The 23,017-nt window shown below is 36.8% G+C and overlaps 3 protein-coding genes across 3 annotated transcripts in view; 2 read left to right on the top strand and 1 right to left on the bottom strand.

The window, feature by feature from the left end:
* The window catches only part of LOC101154838 (double C2-like domain-containing protein beta), a 50,042-nt gene extending 42,758 nt beyond the window's left edge, over positions 1-7,284 (top strand). Inside the window, exon 11 of the mRNA XM_004065859.4 lies at positions 4,805-7,284. Coding sequence (XP_004065907.1) covers positions 4,805-4,944 — 140 coding nt within the window. The 3' untranslated portion in view covers positions 4,945-7,284. The remainder of the gene's footprint in view (positions 1-4,804) is intronic.
* A 697-nt stretch (positions 7,285-7,981) lies between these two features.
* LOC101169766 (plasma protease C1 inhibitor) lies at positions 7,982-14,009 on the bottom strand. The gene is made up of 11 exons (XM_004065756.3): positions 13,874-14,009; positions 13,496-13,543; positions 13,317-13,425; positions 12,733-12,894; positions 12,290-12,589; positions 11,963-12,169; positions 10,989-11,132; positions 10,668-10,871; positions 10,402-10,541; positions 8,533-8,755; positions 7,982-8,346 (listed from the first exon to the last, which is right to left on the bottom strand). The coding sequence occupies exons 2-11, from the start codon at positions 13,541-13,543 to the stop codon at positions 8,099-8,101; spliced, it is 1,785 nt and encodes a 594-aa protein (XP_004065804.2). The 5' UTR covers positions 13,874-14,009; the 3' UTR covers positions 7,982-8,098.
* Positions 14,010-16,940: 2,931 nt separating this feature from the next.
* On the top strand, positions 16,941-22,975 carry tmem134 (transmembrane protein 134). Its single transcript, XM_004065755.4, has 8 exons — positions 16,941-17,149; positions 17,555-17,817; positions 17,892-17,959; positions 18,556-18,642; positions 18,715-18,791; positions 21,161-21,205; positions 22,494-22,547; positions 22,626-22,975. Exons 2-8 carry the CDS (start codon positions 17,608-17,610, stop codon positions 22,706-22,708), a joined length of 624 nt encoding a protein of 207 aa, XP_004065803.1. The 5' UTR covers positions 16,941-17,149; positions 17,555-17,607; the 3' UTR covers positions 22,709-22,975.
* The last annotated feature ends 42 nt before the right edge of the window (positions 22,976-23,017 follow it).

Raw genomic sequence — 23,017 nt, 5'->3', positions numbered from 1 at the left:
TCTGAGAACACTTTTAAAATAGATCAAAAGATGGTCTTAGTGAGGCTTTAAAGTAAATTAGACTATTCTTTTTAATTAAATTCATACATTTAGACACAAATGTAAGATTACAACATGATAAAAAGTTCCTCTTTCACTTTTCACACAGCAGCTTGTTGAATTGGACCATATATCCTTAATTGCGTCAACAGCACCACAGCGCACGGTGTTCCGACAACAGGTGTGCATTCTGATTGAGGTTCTGTTTGAGTAACTTATCCAGGGCTAATAGGGAAAAAAGAAGGCACATTAGCAGCTACAAGCATAGTTAGGAGTCCGATGCTGAACTCTCACACCTTTCTAAAGTTTAGGGGACAAAAACATATCTGCAAGAGGAGCATGGCACTCAGTTTTGGGAACAAGCATGTGTAGTGACGTGTAGTGACGTGTAGTGACGTATGTATCAGAGGATGAAAGATTGACTGTTTGGCTTCTCAATCAAGTCCATTCACTGTGCTGTACTTCAAGGCAAGGAGGATGATTGGCTGACGGCAATATATTTTAAAAATATATTATCATCTATTATTAGTTTTTTTATTTTTGATGGCCTGCAATCTACCCACACATCTTTAGACGTATTGGGCACTCCTGCTACAGGGCATGTTTTGGGAGTCCCTTGAGAAAACCAACACATCCATGAGGAGAACACGCAAAATTAACACAGATAAGACCCATTAAAACTTAGCATGGTGACCGTGCTACTGTAAAAATAGACTGTTTTTTGTTACTTAATACTGAACAGTTAATTTACAACTAAACTACCAATGCAATAAGGGGGATGTAAGACAAGCAAGAAGAGATAATGGCCAATGAAGTATGCATTATCAGAAATTAACAGACACCATGGAAGCCTGAACTGTAAGACGCGAATTGCGCATTATAATTTCTGAAAATGTACACTTCGAAGGCCATTATCCCACTTATACCATGGTCATTTACAAAAGAAATAAATATTCAGTCAGTTTTTAGTACTTTTTTTCTTATTTTTTGGTTTAGATCGCTTTTCTTACGTAAAGACGCAGACTATTTGTTACGTGGTGGTTTCTCTTGTTCCCCTGACACAATTTGTTTTCCTTGTTACTGCACGACGTCTGGTATTGTTGGCTTGTTTCCTAGCACTCATATTTTGCTACAAAAAATGTATAAAGAAGGTGGAGGTTTGTGATATTCTTTATTTTGGGGCATGTGGGAGTTTATATCATATTTGAATTTTTTCCCCACATATTTTGCGTAAAACAATGAAAGGGCCAAGAATTCTGTCAAGCCGCTGATCCAGCCTGCTAGACTCTGTGCCCCCTGATAATTTGCAGTAGAAGCAACAACTATTTATTAATTGTCTATTGTTAAATACTTCCATAACAAAGTCACTTTCATCAGTCATGTTTCTTATTCCAAATTTGCCAAAAAAAAGCAATTTTTTTTCTTTGTTTATTTACAAAAAAAAGCTTTAGTTTCACATAAAATATGTGGAATACAATACAAATATTACTATAAACTCCCAAACGCCGCAGAATAAAGTATATTATAAAGTGTACCTTTATTTTACGCTTATTGGGGAAAAATACAGGTGCTACGAAACAAATCAAGACAGGGGAAACAAATTCAGGCAGGGGAAACGTATATCGGCACAGCACCGGCACCGACCTCGACTGCAGCGGCAAAGGAAAGCGATATATATACTGATCAGTTCAGAGAAAAAATTTCAACCTTTTACCACTTGTTTTTGGCCAGATGATGAAGCAAAAGTTTGTGTTGGAAGCCGGCGCAGTGATATAGAACATTTATGCCATGTGACTGGAACTTCTTTTTAAGGCGTCCATTATCGCTGTGGATCATCACTTTTTAACACCCTGGACTTCACCTATTTTTCCATTTGAAACCAGCATTAGGAAATGAAGGTGGAAATGAAGGTAGAAATTAAGTGATTGCACCCTGAGGGGTAATCCAATGACGATAAATGTGACAGGCAGTCAAGGAATCAATTAGACAGCAAAGAAGAACAGTGCAAGAGAGAGAGACTTGCAACAAAGCAAACCTGGTCCAAAAAATGAAAGACAGATCAGTAAATGTGTGGCAGAAGTTAAAAAAAATATTTAAAAATTGGTTACATTACAATCTACAACCAAACATTCAAACATGCTCATTACTGTATCTTTGCTCAGCATATTTCGATCATGAGTAAAACGTTCATATGTTCATTTACTGTTCTTTAGCAGGGAAATAGGAACACCAATGCTTACTTTTTTAAAATCATATTCTTTTTGCATCCACACACATTTCCAGAGAGTTAGGAGGTGTGGGGAGTCAGGGATGTTCCACTGATCAGAAATTAGGCAACGATTGTGTCGAATGGATGCTAATTCTTTGAGGTTTTAAACCTCGCTTTCTCATTTAAAAAAAATTATGTTAACCTGCTGGCCTGATGGACTGGATCATATATGCAGCTCAATAAGTTTTAATGTCAAATAGAAAAATGCTGAGGATATTCTTTAGGATGTTTACCATGTTACCAACTTGGATGTCAACAATGACTCCTGTGTGTCACATCCTTTGGCCCCAAGATTCTCATTCTTCTTCTGTCCTACGACATGTGTCTAGATGGTTGATCATTTCTTTGCCAGGAGTTGTCTGCAGCCTTTAAGAATCCTCCATCGATCAACGTCCAGAGGGGATGAGGGTGATATGGAGGTGCACAGACTGGGTGACAAAGTATTTTCTGCTATTAACTGTCGGCTGGTTTAGATTGGCTTCAGGCATGCAGTGATAACTGCACCTGTCCTGCTTATTTTTGCTAAAAATTCGAATGAAAATACCCTAAAACTGTCAAGAGATTTTATTTAATAATCCATCATAGTTTAGTAATACAATTTTTGGCAGCTTTGTCAGTGTTTAGTTCAGAGTTTAGATTAATTGCAGATCACCTATCAAGTCTTGTTTGGTCACGTTGTCATTTTTACGACACTGATAAGAGACAGAACAACCAAAGTACTGTGTTTAATACCATGCTCTATTGATTGTGCAGCCCACGGAAACCTTAGCTTTGACCTGAGTGTGACAAGCACAGATATCTCCCAGTCATGTGGCTCCATCACCAACAGCTTCATCACCTCCATTTCTTCTCACCTCAGTTATTTTGGTTTCTACTTTGCTGGCAGCAGCCTCGTGTTCCTTTAGTAGATAACTCTTCATAGAACTTGTAATTCTCCAGGTATATTTTATTTTATATGAAGTATTCCATCTAATTTTTGTGCTTTTTTCCCCTTTCTTTTGTGTCACACTTATTTCCATCTTATTTCGTTAGAATGTATCTCTATATCTGCTTTAGCCAAGAGGCAAAGGGCCTGTGGCAATGGTTCAATGGATAAATGAAAAATTTGAATTTAATGAGATATTGGTTGGTGTTACGACAGCCAGGTACTGCAAGAAACCAGTATTGAATCTGACACATGCATTTTGAAAACCACCTTTATTCATATTTGGTTTTTAACATGAAAAAGTCAAATTAGAAATGTCCACACAGGTGTTAGTTTAGGATTATACCACTGTCTTTTCCCATCATGCTCCACCAAAAAAGTAATATAAAAACATAAGAATTCTCCGTTTGGCTGATCTTATAAATTTGAAACATAACTTTACATCCTTATCTTAATAAAGGTAGTAATTAACTCTGCATATATTTGAAATACCTATTTATCGTTCTAAAGCTGCAGACTCATATTTGGATCCTGCAGATTTGAGATTGTGAGGCAGCAGTGGCTCAGGCGGTTGAGCAGTCGTCCAATGATCGAAGGGTCGGTGGTTCGACAGCCAACACTGTCATTGTGTCCTTGGGCAAGACACTTCACCCCCCTTGCCTGCAGTGCAGCTCCACTGGTGTGTGAAGGTGTATGAATGATCCCGGTGATGGTCAGAGGAGGGGCCATAGGCTCGAACTGGCAGCCACACCTCTGTCAGTCTGCCCCGGGGCAGCTGTGGCTACAATAGTAGTTACCATCACCAAGAATGAATGAAGAGTGAATGAATAATGGACACATTCTAAGCGCTTGGAGCGTCTGGAAAAGTGCAAATAAATCTAATCCATTATTGTTTTTTTTTTACTTTTTAGGTAGTTAGACCTAGAAATGCCCGTTGAGACAACTGTGTTGTACTATTAAGTTACATAAATAAAACTAAATTGAATAGATGTAAATGCATACACCTTCCACCATATAGCTTAAGGGTCACCACAGCAAATTTGCTTTTCACTGATTTGCACAGGTGGTTTGGGGAGACCCAGACTTGGGCCCCCTTGTGGCTACAAAGTAAGGCAGTAATGCAAAGGGACGAAGCTTATCAAGCCTCCTGGGAATCAAACCCCGATTTCCCTTGTGCCAGTCCTGCACTTGACCAAAGTTAGAAGTTTTGTTTTTGTTTTGTTTTTTAACAGCAGTTAACATTATTTGTTTGTACTTTTACACTATGATTCTTAGAGTTGGTATTTGGAAAATGCGTTTGTTTCGATTAGATTGTGATATGTTAAAATATACTAAACTAAATTACACTGAATGAAAATGACTTATTAGTTGGTGATTATCAACCAGATGTGAAATATATACTTTAAAAAAAACATATTATAAAAATAAAAAGTATTTTTTCCATTTGATTACTTATGTACTTTTTCTGTTATTTGATTGTGTTGATTGCTGCCTCCTTTTCTGAACCATCTCTTTCACAATACAACAACTACCTGTCGTCTCTGATTGCTTCTTTCTTTCCATCCTTGCAGGAGGAGTGGAGCTGGGCATCAATGCAAGCGGACAAAGACTCAAACACTGGTTTGAGTGCCTCAAAAACAAAGGGAAGAAAGTGGAATACTGGCACACTCTCACTCAGCAAGGAGCTCCGAGCACCGACAAGCCGGATTAAAAGATGCCAAACGCAGATCCAAACAAAGACACTCACACGCACACACAGCTGTCTCACTGAATGATGGTTGATGAAGTCCAAATTGCAGTGAACTGACGAGGGATAAATAATGCAATAACAAAAAAGAGAAAATTTAATCCTATAGTGCAATTAAAAAGACAACACAAAGTATTAGTATAAATATATATACTAATGTTAATCATAATTAGTTGTAACCTGGCTATATTTTCCTTCCAAGGTAAACAAAATTGTAATGATAATGTCATTAAAGCGTTGACATTACAAATCGTGGTAAAACGTCACCGTATTGTGGAAGTCACTCATACTCACCTAATTTGACACCTAATAGGCCGATTTGAGGCTCAGATGCTCAAAGGTCGTGGAGTGTCATCGAGCTGTGCACCCTTGTGACTCATAATGTGACTTGTAGTTGCAGGAGTGGGAATGTTGTCCAGAAGTCTGTTTTAGTGTCTGTCAATCGGATACAAAACAGCACATCATGTTATACTGTAAAGCACAATATGATCCATTTGGTGGATTGGTACCTTTACTTTTTCAGTATTGTCTTTTTATGGTCTGTGGTGATCTGCCACCTTTTTGTCGAACGGTAATTTGTCAGCATGTGTGTTTGTGCGGCTGAAGAGGTTGTGAAATATGAGTGCCTACATTTTTCTGTGTGTGCAGTTCTGTGTTTGTCTGTATTCTGTTCATGTCCTGTTCAAAAAAAATATTATTATGTCCAACTCCTTAACTACTGAGGTGTGAAAAAGCGTTTGACACGAGATTATAAAGAAGTTCCTTGCGACCGCCACAAGGCTCAGGAGTGTTTCAGGCTGTCAGAAACGTGGCATGTCCCAATCCCGCGGGGATCTCAGCAAGGAAATATGTCCTGATCCACAACGTCTGACTGCTCCTTTTGATTGTTTGATTCCAAACAAAAGAACAAAGTGGATTGGATATACTGCACACTCCTGTACTTTGTCGCACCATTTATAATTCAGAATCCCATTCCATTAAAGAAAATTTGCAGTTCACACCGTACGTGATTCAAGTTCTGCTCCAACAGACAAATGATCCAACATTTTCTTCCTGCAAGTCAATGGTTTACATCCTTATTTGGAAAACACTATGAATTTTATCAGTCTGCTTGTGTCTATACATAAAGTCCCCAAAATATCAACAGCATGGCTGCACTTTGACGTAGAAGAAGAAAGCAAAATAAGGTTGAAAAGGATGAAAATGGCTGCTGTAGTTGATGTTCTGTTGATCCCTCTACTCCTAATCTGTTAGAAATACTGGGTAATTAAATCTATTAGATCTAGATTCAACTAAATCAAGTTGCACAATTATTAAGCTGGATGTAGGTTGTGCATAAAATGTGTGCAAAAAACAAAATTAATCAGATCTGTTTGTCTGAAGAACTCAGTCACACAAAAACCCACTTATGCCGCCAACTTCTGAGAGCTTTCCAACTACTGAATCAATCCAGCTGCTCATATCCTGCTGTGTCCTTCAATAACCTTGTGAATGTTTGACTGCAGCTATGGTACCCCTCAGTGCTGGGTTAAGTTTTAAAAAGGGTATCATGAAAGCTTGAAGAGGTTTAAACTATATTTTCCGTCAAAAACCTTTAAAATGTGGGGATGGGAAAAAGGATGTTGGGCTTGTTCTGCACTTTCTCTATGCATATTTGAACTCCCAACATGTCAGCAGTGAGATAATCAAACCAAAACAACAAGTTTGTGTTGTTTGTATCGGCGGTCACCTGCCGAGTTATTTTCCCTTTTGTTTGCTGGATGACAGCATTCTAATAGAGCTCCTGTTTATAGCTGGATGGTTGCTCATTTCTGTCTCTGGATCTGTTGTTTACCATTAGGTTTTCTGATTCTTGTCTATTAACACCCCCCACCCCCACCCATTTGGCTTATATTTATCCGCAATACCGCTGCATGTTTAGCAATCACCTTCTGCTTGCATGAAAAAGGGGGTGCAGCCTCTGCACATCATTCTGATGATTTTAAAGTGCTTTTTTTTGTGTGTGTTTGTTTTTGTGAAGATGACAATTCAGGGTATTTCTGCTCAGTTGCTGTGCTTTATGAAAGCAATGTCTTGCTTTGACAAACAAAACCTTTACTGTCACAGACTTTGAGACGTCTTCCTTAAATCAGCGTAAGTGGTGATGATGCAGCGGGAGGGCTGACATGGGGAGCGAGATGGGGGGGGGAGTCATGATAGCTGTCCCTGTGTGTTCATTGTCCGTGTCGATTCCCACAGTATGGCTGCCATCCTGTGGCTGGCTCGTGTCACTACTTTGCAAAATAAACTGAAGCTATCAGTGGCCGTCTGTCTTCCTTTACCTAATGTGTCTTTGTGCTCGACTTTTTAAAGCAGGCATGTCCAAAGTGCGGCTCTTGGGCCAAATGGGGCCCACATTCAAATTTCTACGAGCTTGCAGGCTCCTGTCTTAAAATCAATGTGGTCCCAAGCACCTTCTAAGAACTACGATTTCTTGATTGTGAACGGCTAAATTCTGTTACCAGCCGATGTAAACGTGTGATAACAACATGAAGAACACATTTATCTATTTCTGTGATCAAAATCATAATGGTTTGTGCTTATTTTCCTGTTCACTCAATTTACATTTAGACGTTAATTTTAAATAAAATGTATACCATATAATATGAACCTAGATTGAATTTTGACAAAAGTTTGTTTATTTTTTCCAGACAGACTTTTTCTTTAGTTTATTTCTGGTCTTCAAATATGAAATTTACAGTAATTTTGTAAAAAATGGAAAAAATGTTTTTAGGTATAATTCTGTTCTATGTGAGTAAATGAAAAAGATCCCACAATAATATAATATTATATTACAAAAATATTTTCTTTAAATATTTCATTTGCATGTAATGTTACTATAAGGGTTCAAAGACTGCAGGCTGAATGGTTGGCCTTCAATCATTTGTCTACACAAAATGTGCCCCTATTTGCAAAAACAATTGGAAACTGCTGCCTTTTAGTCATAAGACAGATGCCGTTCGGCGTTTGCATTTACATGTTTATTTGTCGTGGTTAAAGAAAATCCACATCAATGTTTGTTGACTCATCAAGTAAAAACTGAGACTTCTTTCTGGATTAAACATTCCCTTTCCATGTTTTATGGCTCGGTCACTCTGCCGATAAAAAGCGGCACATCTGCCTGGTCGTTCCACAGCAGCAGGACGAAAGGTCGCAGGGCAGAAAAAACAGGAAAGCTACGGGAAATGGACACGCTGGTGACAGCCCCAGCCTGAACTCCCTTTTCAGTCAGTGCCAGGAAGGCTTTATGCTTGGCACTGTTCAGAACCACCCTCTCTCCAGGGAAAAGGCCGCACAAGTTGGCCCCCTCGAAAAGTGATGAAAGGCCTGAGGGAAAGGAGGGGATAGTCAAGGGCATGGAATCAAATTCAGAAAGATCAAAGAGCATCTTAAAAACATGTTTCCAAAAGTCCTCAGAGGCTCTGGGGAGTATTATACAGACTGAAAGTAGTGGAGCAGAAGCCTGTGCTTTACACAGAGTGAGAAAGAGAAAAGCATAGAAGATGAACCAACCTAATTTCATCATAAGTATCTTGATGTCTGACTCTACATCCAGCTTGATCAGCGGCAGAGTCATCTCAATTTGCTCTGGAGAGGCCTCTTTCATTTGCTCTATCATTTTACGCACAGATGAGTCCGTCATGCTCGCCTCCACTTGCTCCAGCTCGGTTAGTTTGTTGTTGCGAGGCAGAAGGATGTACAGACTGTTGTCACCTGTGAGGGACAACTTTGCCACCTGTTTACGTAAAAAAGCATATTAAATGAGTGAAGTACAAAGGTTTAAATGAGAATGTAGCACAGCTCGGACTGCACAGGAGCACTTTTGGTTCATTGGTAACACATAGCTAATATTCACTCATTACATCCATTTCTTTCTGTCTATTCATATAATCTATAAACAAATTGGAGGTTATTTAAAGTCATATTAAACTATTTTATTCATAAACATCCGTTCAGACAGATCTCTTCAAAATATTTGTTATGCAGCTTTTAAAAGTTACTATAAGAAACTTTGCTCGAATGTACAACCAAATGGTAATTTTTACTCCAAAATGTGTTTCCTTGCTCAATTCAATTTAAAAAAATAACTTAAATAAATAAAATGATATGGTACACAAACAGCTGAAGCAAATTCTGCTCTTTTTTTCAACCAACAAGTAACACTTCTGACATTTACGACTTGTTGAAGTCCCCCTCTGATGGAAATCACATTTTTGGTGTTTTTAACATGCTGTCGTGGCATTGTTTTCATGATGGAGGAGACATATAAAGAAAATTAGGATTAAAATTGGATTTTTTTATTATTTCTTTATTCAAATTGTGCAGAATCAAGAGCAGATGAAAAAGTGTCATTGGAAAAAGTTTGTAGCTGTGGTGTAGTTGCTGAAACGGCAAGCCACAAGCTTTCTGCTCCTCTCCATTCTGATACAGCTGCTTGCAGACAACTAGACCCATGTACGTCTTTGTTGTCCTTGTCTGAGCTGGCATCTGGCTGAGAACTGTACGGCTGGATAGCTGTAATATTGCTCTCCATTTTTGTTGTACCAGTAATGTTAGGTTCGGGTTGTGACGGGCTGTAAGCTAGAGGGAGAGAGTGTAAACAAATGATGATGATGGGAAATGGGAGCAGGCTTACTACGCTCCCACAGATCCACCCACAACTCAGTGGCAAATTTCTAATGAACTCCTGCTGCTCTGCAGAAACTATGTCCTGAAAACCACACAGGTTTTTGATTTTGCCTGAAAACGGCATAATCATAATTAAAAGACCACATGAAATGCTTTGAGTATTAGAACAAAAGATGATCAGAGCGGGCCTTTAAACACGTCCTCAAACTAACAGCAAAATATTTAAGTCTTGCTTTGCTATTTTTTCCACTAATTTCTGCACGCAGTGTCTCCTCCAAAAAGAAGAGGAAATAATCTTTTTTTTTTTTTTTTTGGCAGAGCATCTGCAGTTAATTCCTTGTAGATTTCAGCAAAAACTATTTGTCTTCTCAGTCATGCACAGAGGCTCATTAGCTTAGGATTCAGTCTGTTTTCTGACGCTTTGTCAAGTAGGGCAGTGAATCAAACTGCAGATATCCCAACTGGCTGACAAGTGTTTTTCCATAGAACAGAAGCAACTCACTCTTTAGCAGTCGGACACACAAATAACCAAATGTGACTTTTCTTACACAAATGAATTTCTTTGTTTTCCCATTTTTGCATTGGTGAGTAAATGTCAAATTACGTTGGATAAAGTATAATGCTCTATTTAAACCTAATTCATAAAGATTGTAGGATTTCTATAAACTGATGTAATTATTATGTTATTTCCCTAAATATCCAAAATAATTAGTAAGTAATTTTGCCAAAAGATCAATGAATAGTGATCCTCACCCGTGCATTCAGCTCCGCTACAGTTCTTGCAACTGCCCGGTATTTTGGGTGATACAAGACAGGCACACTTATGAGATCCCCATCCAGTTTTGTGAAGAATTCTTTTTGTTGTTTCAACTTAAAATTGCTGTGCCACAGACCTGATGCCCCCCAAAACACAGCAGTCACTGAGTGATCAATATTCACTGTACATACAAATGTTTAGCCATATGTGGAATAATCTTGCTGTTGTTGTGGCGAGTGGAAGTGATCTGGATTCTCCCTACCTTCAAATGAGACGGCGCTGAGTATGATCACCTGCGTGCTGGGTGGAACTGAGTCCACCAAATGTGTGATTTTGTTTTTAGTCTTGTTGGCCACCCAGCTGTTTATCATGAATGCATTTTCCTCTGGGGTTTCCAGCAGCTGTACAGGCTTTGCTTCATAGTGCTGAATGGACCGGTTTGTAAAAGACTCACTCAGATTCATTTCTGAAGAACAGGGAAAAAGAAAAAATTAGACTTGAAGGAATGAAACACTAAAAATGTTTTTGCATCTCTTGACATTTTAAATGGCATTCTTGTTTCTTGTTTACTATGCAGTCATACGAGGGTTATAATAGATCTGGGATGCCATTTGCAAAGACTGGCTCATCTTTTCTCTCAGCTTCTTCATCTGAGAGTGAATGCAGTTGAAATCATGAGGCACAAAGATGGCACTCTGAAGGGCTCTGCGGGTGTCATCACCGGCACCTGAAGATGCAAAATCACACAAAATTCATAAATTAAACATGCATTATCCAAAAAACTGGGTGTTAAACATTTGTGCCTAATATTGTAGGTTGTTTCTTAAAATAAAGGAAGTCTTGTTTTTGTTTTTTTGTTTTTTTAATTTTGGGTTTCTTCATTACCAATATGTTTTCTCCTTTCATTTCAGAAGTTTTTGTGGGTTCAGAAGTTCTACATTTAAACACACAAAATGTTTAATCTTGTTTCTGTAGGATTCAGGTTTTTATAAAGGTTTGAGCATAAATAATTGTTTCCATTTCTTCAGATGCTTTTGCCAGATTTTTGTGTTTTTCTTCTTATTTTTACCAAAGCTGCTATAACTATCAGTCCTGAATTGAAGCTCTTTGGCATAAAATGTTTAAAAAGCAAAAACGAAACGGGTTCGACAGTGAATTCAGAGTTGCTTCCTAAAACAGAACTGCTGTTTGTCACATATTAAGTAAAAGTAGTTGACCTAAACTTTGTTAAATGTCTTATTTTTACTGTTTTTTTAAATGTCCTCTTCAAAAGCTGTTGACCCACTTCAATTAATTTACGTTACATTATAAAATAAAAGAATTCTAAATCATTATACACATTTTTAACTTTATAATGCTGATAATATCTGGTAAAAAAAATAGATGTCATATACAGCAAAAGTCAAATAATTTAGCAGCTCATTGTCTAGTTGTTTGACCCCACAGCTTTATAAAATGTAGCTGACACCATAAAACTAATTTTCAATGCAGAAAACACAAACCTAGTAAAAACTTTTTCAAATCTCTGCTAAAAAGAGCTCACTGAACTGTTCCTACCTAATAACAGATTGGAGAGCAACACACTGATGCTGATTGGAGAAAAGAGTAAGTTATTTGAAGGCTGGAGTTCTCTGAGGTGAGAAAACACATTCATGGAAAACTCTGTCAGGGATTCTCGCAGCAGAGCTTCGGCTATGCGGCTGTTCTCATCCTGGCACTCCTCATCAAAGCCTTCGCATTTCAGCGGCGGTGCAGTGGGACGAACTAAAGATAAGTCAAGAAAAAAGTTTCTTCAAGAATTGGTACTTAAAGGTGTCCTTCTACATATTTATCATTTTGCTTTTTACAGTGTAATGAGAATAAAAGATAAAAAGGGATGACTACCTTCCACACTAAGGTAAGCGGTGGTGTGCTTCCCTCCATTGTGACTTTCACATGTGTACAGTCCAGCATCCTCCATAGCAGCTTCTCTGAGTATGATGGTCTGATCAGGATCACCTGGATAGAGCAGCTCTACTTTCTTCTTTTCATTCGACTCATCCTCCGTGTTCAGCTTTGTTCTTTTGCCAGATTCCTCTTCCTTAAACCACAGTGCGTTGGGCTTGCTTTGGTCGGAAGTCGGGTGATAGCACGGTATGTGCACACTGGAGCCCTCAGTCACCTTCACAAAGAATTCAAAATATCCTTCAGAACGAAACAGCAGGAGGGGGGAAAATAAAGTTAGTTAGCTTCAGATCCTGTTTAGGCTTTATGGAATGTATTTGATATGTAAAGAAATGATTACAAAATGTTATATGAATAGTTGGTAAAGCAGAGGTAAGTCTCACCCATCACTCTGACACTATATTTTCCCATTATCTCCACATCCGTCCCATTTGTAAAACATTCATATTCTCCTGCACTACTAAATGTTACTGGAGAAATAACAAGCTGGCCTTGTTTTGCAAATGAAGCCGATCCATGCTTAAGAACAGGACGTATCACCTCTCCTGCAATCATTACAACACACACAGAAAAACACAAACACTTGTTTTGACAAACAAACATATAAACGGTTACTAAGTAAATTTAGAAATACCAGAGGTGGTTGCAAATCCCTCTTTGCAAGTCTTGATTTTAAAATGTTTGTTCTGTTATCACAAAACGTCTGAGATCAATTAAGTGGGAAACATTTTAAAAGGGTGGTGTCTTCCACAAATTGTAACTCAATGACAAAACATAGAAGCTGCACATGTATTTACTTATTTATTGTCAGATCTAATCTAGAAATTGTTCTGGTAAATAAAAATAAAAAAATGAGCACTTTTTATTTATTTATTTATTTTATAAAATAAGAATTGTAAGTCTGAAGGAAGGATGTACAATGATAACTGACATGTGCCACAAATCTAAAGAAGAATTGTGGCTCGACCTTGGAATTTCCAAGAAACTTCCATCCCATTAGAGTCACTTTCTGGATGCATACAGGGCAGCACCAGAGTTGAGCCGTGGATCGTCTGGATCTGTGTGCACTGAGAAAGCTGAACCGAAAATGCAGAGTCAAAGATCTAAACACAAGCAAAAAAAAAAAAGAAACACATTTTTGTTTACCTCAAAAATGAGCGGGAGCAAAATGAAGAGCACCGCCTGTCTTCCCATCTGCAAAACAAACAAAAAAAACAAACTGATTGGGTTGATTTCAACACTGAAATGGCATCTTGCCTTGGTTAAGATCAATAAGTGGTGCAACTTTTGCAGTGATTTTTTACACAGATTTTTTTTATTCTGATACACTGTTTTTTTGTTTTTTTACACATTCACAATCATTTAGCTAAACATTCTTTTTACAACCTGTACAATTCTTCAACAGTTTCATATTACAAATTTAAAAAATTCAAACAATGTAAATATCAATTCTTGCAATAGATCACTTTGTTCAGGTCACAAGTTTGTCAATTGAAAGAGCAGTAAAACGTTTTTAAAACTCACAGCGTCTATATTTCTTCGGGTCCTAACTCAGCAGCAGCACCACTTTTTATCACCAGCTATTTTCTTCAGTCAAACTCTGCTCATTGGGTTTCCACATCTGACTCTAGGCTCCTTTGAACTGCAACTGAAAAAGTCTGATCTGTAATTGTTGGTTTAGAGATGTTTGTTTGCATAAACCAGGTCTTCTGACTTGTTGGAAATCACATGGTTTCTCATGTTGGCACAAGATACTAAGTGCAACCATTTGCACTCCAGGATTTACTTTTTTTGTTTTGTTTTGTTTTTTACTCCTTATCACTTTGACTTGCACTAAGTTGCAGAAATTCGCATAACTTTTTTTTTTTATATAAATGCTTCATTGCAGAGCTATCTGACAATTATGCCCACTCAGTCACGACAGGTCAACTCAGTTATAATTAGCTGAGGGTGCATAAGCGCTTTCACTCAGCCTCATTTCTATTTACATAGTGAAATGTTTTTGCCTGGGGTGTTTTGCATAATGAGGTTTTGCTGAGAGGTGTGTGGGAAGCAGACTCTTGGGCCAAGTTATAGGCAATAAAAAAAGAGAGTTTGAATTTGTTTGCAGAAAACACAGCTGTATTATTTGTAAAAAAAAAATTTAACCATCAGTGTTATAAATGTGGATTATGGTGCTTCCCCTTAAGTTGAGTATTTTAAGGAGGATATTTTCCTTGTAGAGAGCACCAAAAATAACACATTTCAATTAAATAACCAAATTGACTGAAACTTATTTTTGCTTAAATTTCATAGAGGAAAACAGATGCATGTCCTTTTTTTGGGTTGATTTTCAATTGTTCTGCTTATTATAGCATTTATGTTGTATGAACCAATGGAAAATATTATATCCATCCATCCATCTTCTTCCGCTTATTTGAAACTGGTTCACGGTGGCAGCTGTCTAAGCAAAGATGCCCAGACTTCCCTCGCCTCGGCTACTTCCTCCAACTCCTCTGGGGTGACCCTGAGGTGTTCACAAGCCGATTGAGAGATTTAGTCTCTCCAGCCTGTCCTGGGTCTTCATCGGAGCCTCCGCCCAGTGGGACATGCCCGGAACACCTCCCCAGGTACTTTCTGGCTCAGCTCTCTCTTCACCACAACGGACCAGTACAGCGACCGCATAACTATGAACGCTGCTCCGATTCGGCTGTCAAACTTACGCTCCAGTCCTCCCTCACTCGTGAACAAAACCCCAATACATTTAAACTCCTCCACCTGGGGCAGGGACACTCCACCCACCGAGATGGCAAACTTCCACCTTTCTGTGCTCGAGAACCATGTGGCTTCAGACTTAGTGGTGCTGACTGACCCTCATGCAGCTTCTTCACACTCGGCTGAAAACCGCCCCAATGCATGCTGGAGGTCCCGGTTCGATGAAGCCAACAGGAAAACATCATCTGCAAACAGCAGAGAGGAAATCATGTGGTCCCAAAACCAAAACCCCTGCGCCTAGAAAATTCTGTCCAGAAAAACTATGAAAAGAACCGTTGATATTAGGGAAGCCCTGCTAGAGTCCAACATACACCGGGAACAGGTCTGACTTACTGCCGACTATGCCAACCAAGCTCTTCCTCCGGTCATACAGAGACCGGACAGTCCTCAGTAAGGCTCCCCGGACCCCATGCTCCCAGGGCACCCTCCAGGATCCCACGGGGGACGCGGTCGAACGACTTCTCAAAATCCACAAAGCACATATGGACTGGATGAGCGAACGCCCACGAACCCTCCACACCCTAAAGAGGGTGTAGAGCTGTTATACTGTAGGAAGGAAACCGCACTGTTGTTGCTGGATCTAAACAACATGGCTAAAATCTTATTAGAGACTCATGTTTTTCATGTGTTTCTGTAGCAAATTAAAATTTCTCGTGCTCAGTCATACATGTTTACTTGCATTTCTTCCATTGTGTGGGACAGTCACATAGCACCTAAATTGTTTTGGCCTCTTGCTGTAGCCTATAACTGATCTTGCATTAATTTGTAGCATTTTTTAACAAAAGTTAAACAATCATGCTCACTTCATATTGATGTAACACAAGTATGCTTGACTTTATTTTTCTTCACAACAAGCCTCTAAGAACAACACAAAATAATGATTAAGATGTCTGATTACTAAATGTTTTACTATTTGTGCATCAGACAAGCTGTAATTAAGGCATTGTTACGACTTCTCATTTGTACTTGCCCTATCATTAAGACAATAGATTATTTTCTCCTCTCTTTTATTCAGTCTAAGCTTTTTGTTTCTTTGGTTTAAAATAAGGCTTGTGTTTGCTTAGATTTCTGTTATTAATAGAGTACAAATTAAATAGATTGAACATTTGTGTCATCATTTGGAGCACCACTGTTTTTTTTTGTAATTTAACAACTGAAGTATCCATTTTTGTTCAAATTAGAGTTTATTATGTTCTCAATGCCAGACATGATGTTTTGATTATTAAACTGGATTAAAATGGTCTCCAAATGTAAACTGATGGGTTTATTTGTTTGTTTGTTTGTTTGTTTGGAATATGTTTTACATTGTAATGCAGCAAAGATGCTTAATTTCTAATCAGAAAATTAAGACCTTGTTAGATTTACATTATTAATTAAATTGTTTGCAAATAAATAAAGACCTTATTTAATGTGATTTATTTTCATTTTTTAAGGAACTGGTTGCACTGCACCATTTGAGTTATATTTGGACTATTGGGTATATTGCTGTATAATTACTGAACGATGACTGACAGATATGTCTTAACGTCAGTTGAAAAGTACTTTAATTAACTTTCACTTTTAAAAAACATAATCATCCTTCAACACTGAGCATTTTTGTGAAAGACTAAAATCATAATGCATTAACAAAATTCATTAATTAAGATTTTTACTTGTTTATGTTTTTATTCATTAACAAATATAAAATATTATTTACTAAATTCTATCTAACACCGCAGATGTGTTTTTAAAAACGTAAAATCTGGAGTTTAACATGTCTTGCTTCTTTACTGTGATCGATCGACAAAACAGCACTCAATTAAACGCCTGGTCAAGCCTAAAGGGAACGGGTTGGGCGCAATCTCAGACATGAGCAATCGAGTGTCGCGCGACAGTGGAGCAACAGTCCAAACTTATTGAGATTGTCTTCGCACCGGGAAACGAACGCCTTTTTCGCCACCCAAACAGTTGTAGAAGGAGTAAACGCAAACGGTACCGACATGTGACAACCTTAAAACAACTTGAAGTGGAGTTTGGCCTCGCTGGAGAAAAGATTTACCGAAGACAGTAAGGTTTTCCTGGTGGTCATCTGTCGACAAACGGAAAGAGGACAAACAATAGCGGACCGTCATCAAACCCAGTTAGCTGCTGGTCATTTCAAACGACATTTAAGCCCTTAAACTAATGCCTTGCATTATTTATAGGACTACGTCTTATTAACTTTTAGTTATTTCTCAACTGCTTTTATTTATTTTGAGTGTATTTAATGATAAATTGAAAAATAGACTAAACTTTGTTGCGGGTTAAAGAAACTATGTAAAGAATTTGCGCAGGCGCTTTAAACGTTTGAGGGTTTGCATTGTTCCAAAATGGATAAACAATATGAGAAAAATAATTTTTACCATGCATATTATAAAAAGAAAGTAACATATTGCTGGAGCGGAAGCACTAATGAAAGCCCTTGAACTACAGTGAGAACCAACTTCAAGGACCTGGACGCGTAAGAGGCTTTCACCACAGTAGCCATGGCAACGCAGTTTACCATCGATGATGCCTTTGTGTTGGAGGGAGACGAAGAGACAGCCGGGTCTGATGAAGGGACAGAGGGGTGGAAGAGCAGGGAGAAGGATCGAGAAGGAGAGATGACATTTGGCACTCTGAGTTTCTCCAAACCTCAAACACATCCTTCGCCTTCTGACACCGGCTCGCCTGAACACAGTAACCTGAAGTACCAGGTAAACAGAGATTGAGGTTTTGCCAAGAAAGATTTCCTTAACCTATATATAACTAATATGTGTTTTTTCTTTAGAATCTGGAAAATGAAGACACCGTGAGAGACGGTGGCAACTCTTCTTTCAATAACTTCTTTAAAATCAGGTGCGTTTCACATCTCAAGAGTTTCTATTGTATTTGTTTCTAGTTATTTCTTTAAAAAGTGTGACTAATTTATTTGGTTTGTAGGAATGTTTCTGTTATTGTGCTGTATTTCGAAAAGGAGAAACAAAGCACAAGTACAAAACTAATGAAAAAACACAAAAGAAGAAAGCTTTTCCCCCCTAAAATGACCATCTCAAAACCAAAAATACACAAATTGAATGTGTCCCTAGACAGATGGATTCTAAGAAGGAATTAAAAAAAAGATGTTTCAGAGGACCTACAATTGTGATTTTTACAGCCACTAATAACGACAGCAACTAAAAATTCTGCTCCTTGTGGTGCTAAAACAGGCCAAGGAGACAATTAAAGGAGTTGAGGAGGATGTTCTTGGTGTGGGCGTGAGTTCAGACAAATTATAGAGTTTGTGAACAGCCTTTAAAGTTTATAGAGGGATATTGAAATCAAAGTGGATCCTAACCAGGGGGCAGGGCAGCTCCTGGAGAGCAGGGATCACATGCAAGATAAAACAGGATCTAAGTGATCGAGCAGCCTTTGTGAAGGGTGTGTGGTGAAATGGGTTTGTGCTCTCTCCACAGTGACCCTGCCACGCTGTCTTACTGCAGTTCTCAGTGGTCTTTCAGCACGCTAAGCTCCGTCCAGCAGCTCTCTGCACATTGCTGTGGGTGAGTTCAGACGCTCTTGTGTGCGCGCCGAGAAGCAGAAGCAGAGAGAGACTCTAAAAACCTGTTTCTCAGGTGGGTGTCGCATCCTCTGGTGAAGAAAAACAGAAGAGTTGTTCTTGCTTCATTCCTTCTCCTCATCACTGGAGTTGGTGAGTCATAGGCACAAGTGCATTTTTTTAAGTTCAAAATAAAATACAAAATGTATAGCTGCTGGATTTTAACCTTAGAAATGTGCCTGTTCTTATATCCTTTTTATTTTATTTTTAATCTAGTGTTAAAAAACAGACTATAACTAATGGCTTGTAATATCTCTTCTAACTCCTTTTCAAATGTAGATTTTATTCCCAACAGTGAGGTCACATACAGTCATGATAAGGATTGGATTTAAAATTCTAAGTGATGAATGACAAATGCAACACTAGCCTGAAAATGCTTCATTTTAATAAATACAAAAAAAATTGTATTTTTATTCAAATAAACTAGATTAGTGCTCCAGTTTATAACTTTTATTCCTAAAAAGTTCATTTGACAATTGATTGCAACTCAAAACCTAAACTAAATAATCAAATTCATATCTAAACTGTTATTTATGGAAAGAATAAATCCACAAAATGTAAAAAGACAATTGTAGAACTTCACTGTTTATTAAAACCTGATTAAACTCAATTAGTCAAAATAAAAGAAGGAGAAAGTTTATTTCTTACTGATCACAGTCTTTTGACTTCACTCTTTTATGGAATCATCAATTTTGCAAGTTTTAGATTGGCTGAGACTGGGTTTAATTCAGTCATAAATGATACTAATTATTTGAGATTATGATAGATAAAGCCTTGTAATAATTTAAGATTTTTCTTATCCACCCTCCAAAACTGATTATCCAGCAATGCAAAAAATGCAATTGGGCTCATGCAGCCTTTAGCTTCATATTATACATTTTGCATGGGGTGTGTACATGAAGGGATATTTATTATGAGGAGAAAATATATATTTTTAGTTGTTAATGTAGCTTTGAAAAAAGAAGAGTCAGAAAACTGAAGTATTAGCATAAAAGGGTCATTGAAGTTGATCATCATCTCAAGCAAAAGGTCCAATTTCTTAAGTATAGTAAAGTAAAAGCGGTTGGATGATTACAAAGCCCCACATGAGAGCACAATAACTGCTAAAGTTGTACAATCCAAAACAAAGCAGTTCTACTAAATACCATTTGTCAACTTTAAACATGTACAAAATAATTGTTTTCATCCCTCCTTACATCTTATACACACATTATAAGTACTATTTATGTCTGTAGTAGAAGAACGGCTGGCTAAATACTGACTAAAGGGAATTTTAAAATTTATTATTATTTATTATTTTAAAATCCTGTTTTGCTCTCAGACACGTTTTACCACATTTCCCAACATCTCCATAGCAATTACAACTTTTAGCAGATATAAAACGGATCACTTTAATTTAGAATAGCTCTTATTTTGTTGTTGAAAAAAATGCTATACACCGTATTTTTTGGACTATAAGTCGCTGCGGAGTATAAGTCGCACCAGCCCAAAAATGCATTATAAAGTAGAAAAAAACACAGATAAGTCGCACTGGACTATAAGTCGCATTTTGACGGGAAATTTATTTTACAAAATCTGAGACCAAGATATAATAAGATCCACAAACTCATATGACACAATCATAGCAGACTGTTTATCTCATAATTTCACAGTAATTCTTTCTCATACTTATTTCATTATTCCTTTCATGAAGCATCATTGGCCAATTAATACTCTGTTTTCATCCTGTATTTGTAGAAACAGTTGTCATTTTTATTGCATTTCTGAATCTATGAAATCATTGGAAAATAGAATATTATGTTGTTAGCCTTCAAGATCTTACTGTAAAAAAAGGTTCGCTGATTCTCTGAGTCACTTAACATCCTCTTAACACTTAACATACCTCATACATCAAATTGACCCAGGAACATCATCTCTGTTCCTCACAAATGAACATAACAGGAGGGTTAACAATGTATTTATTTCAATTTATTTCTAATATAAGTCGCTGCGGAGTATAAGTCGCACCCCTTGCCAAACTATGAAAAAAAGGGCGATTTATAGTCCGGAAAATACGGGTACTTCCATTGGAATCAACATTCCTGATTTAACAAAGACTGGATTTAATTCAATTCAATTTTATATATATTTAATTTAAAAAAATTAATATATATTTTATATATCGTATTCGTATCGATTTGTCAAATTTGTGAAAAGTAAAACAGATTAAAAAAAAAAAGAAAAAAAAAGGCTTTTTGTGTATTCAAAGTTAACAGGCTGCTCTAATCTCTACTGCTGTTTCATAGCATTCAGTTTGCTCAGTGTTAACTCTTGGACTTTGTCCTCAGATCAACCAAATTCAGATAAAAAAGCAAAATTTTTTTGTTTTTATAGCAAGCAAGGCTTTTAAAAGTAATTCTAAAGGCAATGCAGCAAATTATTCTCTTTCTACACACTAACATGTGAATGTTTTTTATTTTTAGCTTTGATTTTCACTGGGATTGTCATACAGCTGAATCCAAATGCAGGTAAGAAGAAGCATTCTAGGGAAAACTTGTTTTCTTTTATTTCATTTTTTTATTTATTTTTTGATAAATTGACCTGTAGTTAAAGTGACAACAAAAATAGTCATTTTTTGTTGCAAAAAACAATAAATTCTGTTTATTAGGAGGCACATTTATGTAAGTAAACAAAAAAGTTACCACATACATTTGTTTTTATCTGTGTCTTTTAAAGACGTTTTCTGCGAGTTCTTTCAAACGTGTCAAACCTTGACTCACTGTCATTCAGCTTCAGCAGCGTTCTGCTGTTTGTAATCTTGTTTTTATTATACCCTGACGGGAACTGCAGTCTTTCAGTGCCAAAGTTCACTTGTTGCTCTTCACCAGTTTTTTTTTTTCAAATCTGAGCTGACTTTTACAAGAAGACACAGAACTCTCTTTGATGCATTAGTTTGGCTGGCTTAAGACTTTTTTTTTTAAAGAGCTTTTTTGTTAGGCATCTAACACTTCAATTCATTCATGATGTCAACACAACACTAGTGTGTCCAGCCACAAAAACACATGTGAATGTACAACTCAAAAGCTCTTTCAATTTGATGTTGTATTTCCACATAAGATGTTGAATATGTAATGGATTTGTTTAAAATGTTTACCACCTAGCTTTTCTAATGAACTTTCCATTTAACGGCATGGGGTTTGGTCTTTTTCTTTTAGATTTTGCTTTTATAGACATTTTTTTAAGAAAAAGGAAACAAATACGAAATGTCTACTTTAAGTTATAAAACCTTAAATTCAGAATTGTAATGGGTACATAATATAATATAGTATAATATACCGTAGTATAATATAGTATAGTATAGTATAATATACTATACCATAATGTAATATGATATAATATAGTATAGTTTAATATAATATAGTATAGTTATTATTAGTAGTAGTAGTAGTAGTATTTATTTATGTATTATGAATCTCATTTTCGATAATAATTTCAATAATAATTGTAATTATAATTTTAAATCATTTAATATTCTTAATTATTTAATATGAATGTCATTTTTTATGTCCTTTTTTGATGTTATATAGATTATTTCTGAATGTCGTTTTTTTTCTGCCACAGATATATGAAATTTCCCCATTGTGGGATTAATAAAGTCATCATCTATCTAGTATAATATACTATAATATAATATATATTGTATTGTATTATTTTATTTTTAAGGTTCTAGAAGAATCGTTCAAAATAAAGTTCCTTTTTATTATGTCACCCATGTGCTAAAATACTAAAAATTGAGCTGTTTTGTGTTTCTTACAGGTGTTTCAAGTGCGATCTTCTTTATTCCGGGTTTTCTTCTCTTTATTCCTGGAGGTAAATTCATTTTTCACACTCCTTTATTTTAACTTCAATAGCACTCTATAATACATGTCTCTCTTTGTACTCCCTCAGTGTATCATGTGATCTACATCTGCTGTGCCGTCCGTGGAAGAAGAGGCTTCAAGCTCTTTTACCTCCCTTATTTTGAAAAATAAAATTTCAGGAGTCACCAGTATTACTACATTTTCTTGTTTACTACACTAAAATGATTGATGTCTTGTCATTTGTACCAAAAATTCCAAACCAAGTATTGGGTATTGACTTTTGGGCTTTTGTTTTGTTTTTGTCAATGTAATGACCACTACTGCTTGTTTTCACTATGAATTGCTGTATCTAAGCAAAGAGGGAGGTAGGTCTTGTCTGTGGTTTCCATATGTGAATAATTTTTGTGAAATTACAATAAAATTGTTTACATATTTTAAGTTTTGTTGCGAATTATTTTGAATTACATTCAAGCTTATTTT

The sequence above is a fragment of the Oryzias latipes genome, chromosome 1 (genome assembly GCF_002234675.1).
Source record: "Oryzias latipes chromosome 1, ASM223467v1".
Taxonomy (NCBI): domain Eukaryota; kingdom Metazoa; phylum Chordata; class Actinopteri; order Beloniformes; family Adrianichthyidae; genus Oryzias; species Oryzias latipes.
Note: the sequence above shows the minus strand (reverse complement) of the source record. Positions and strands in the feature narration are given on the sequence as shown.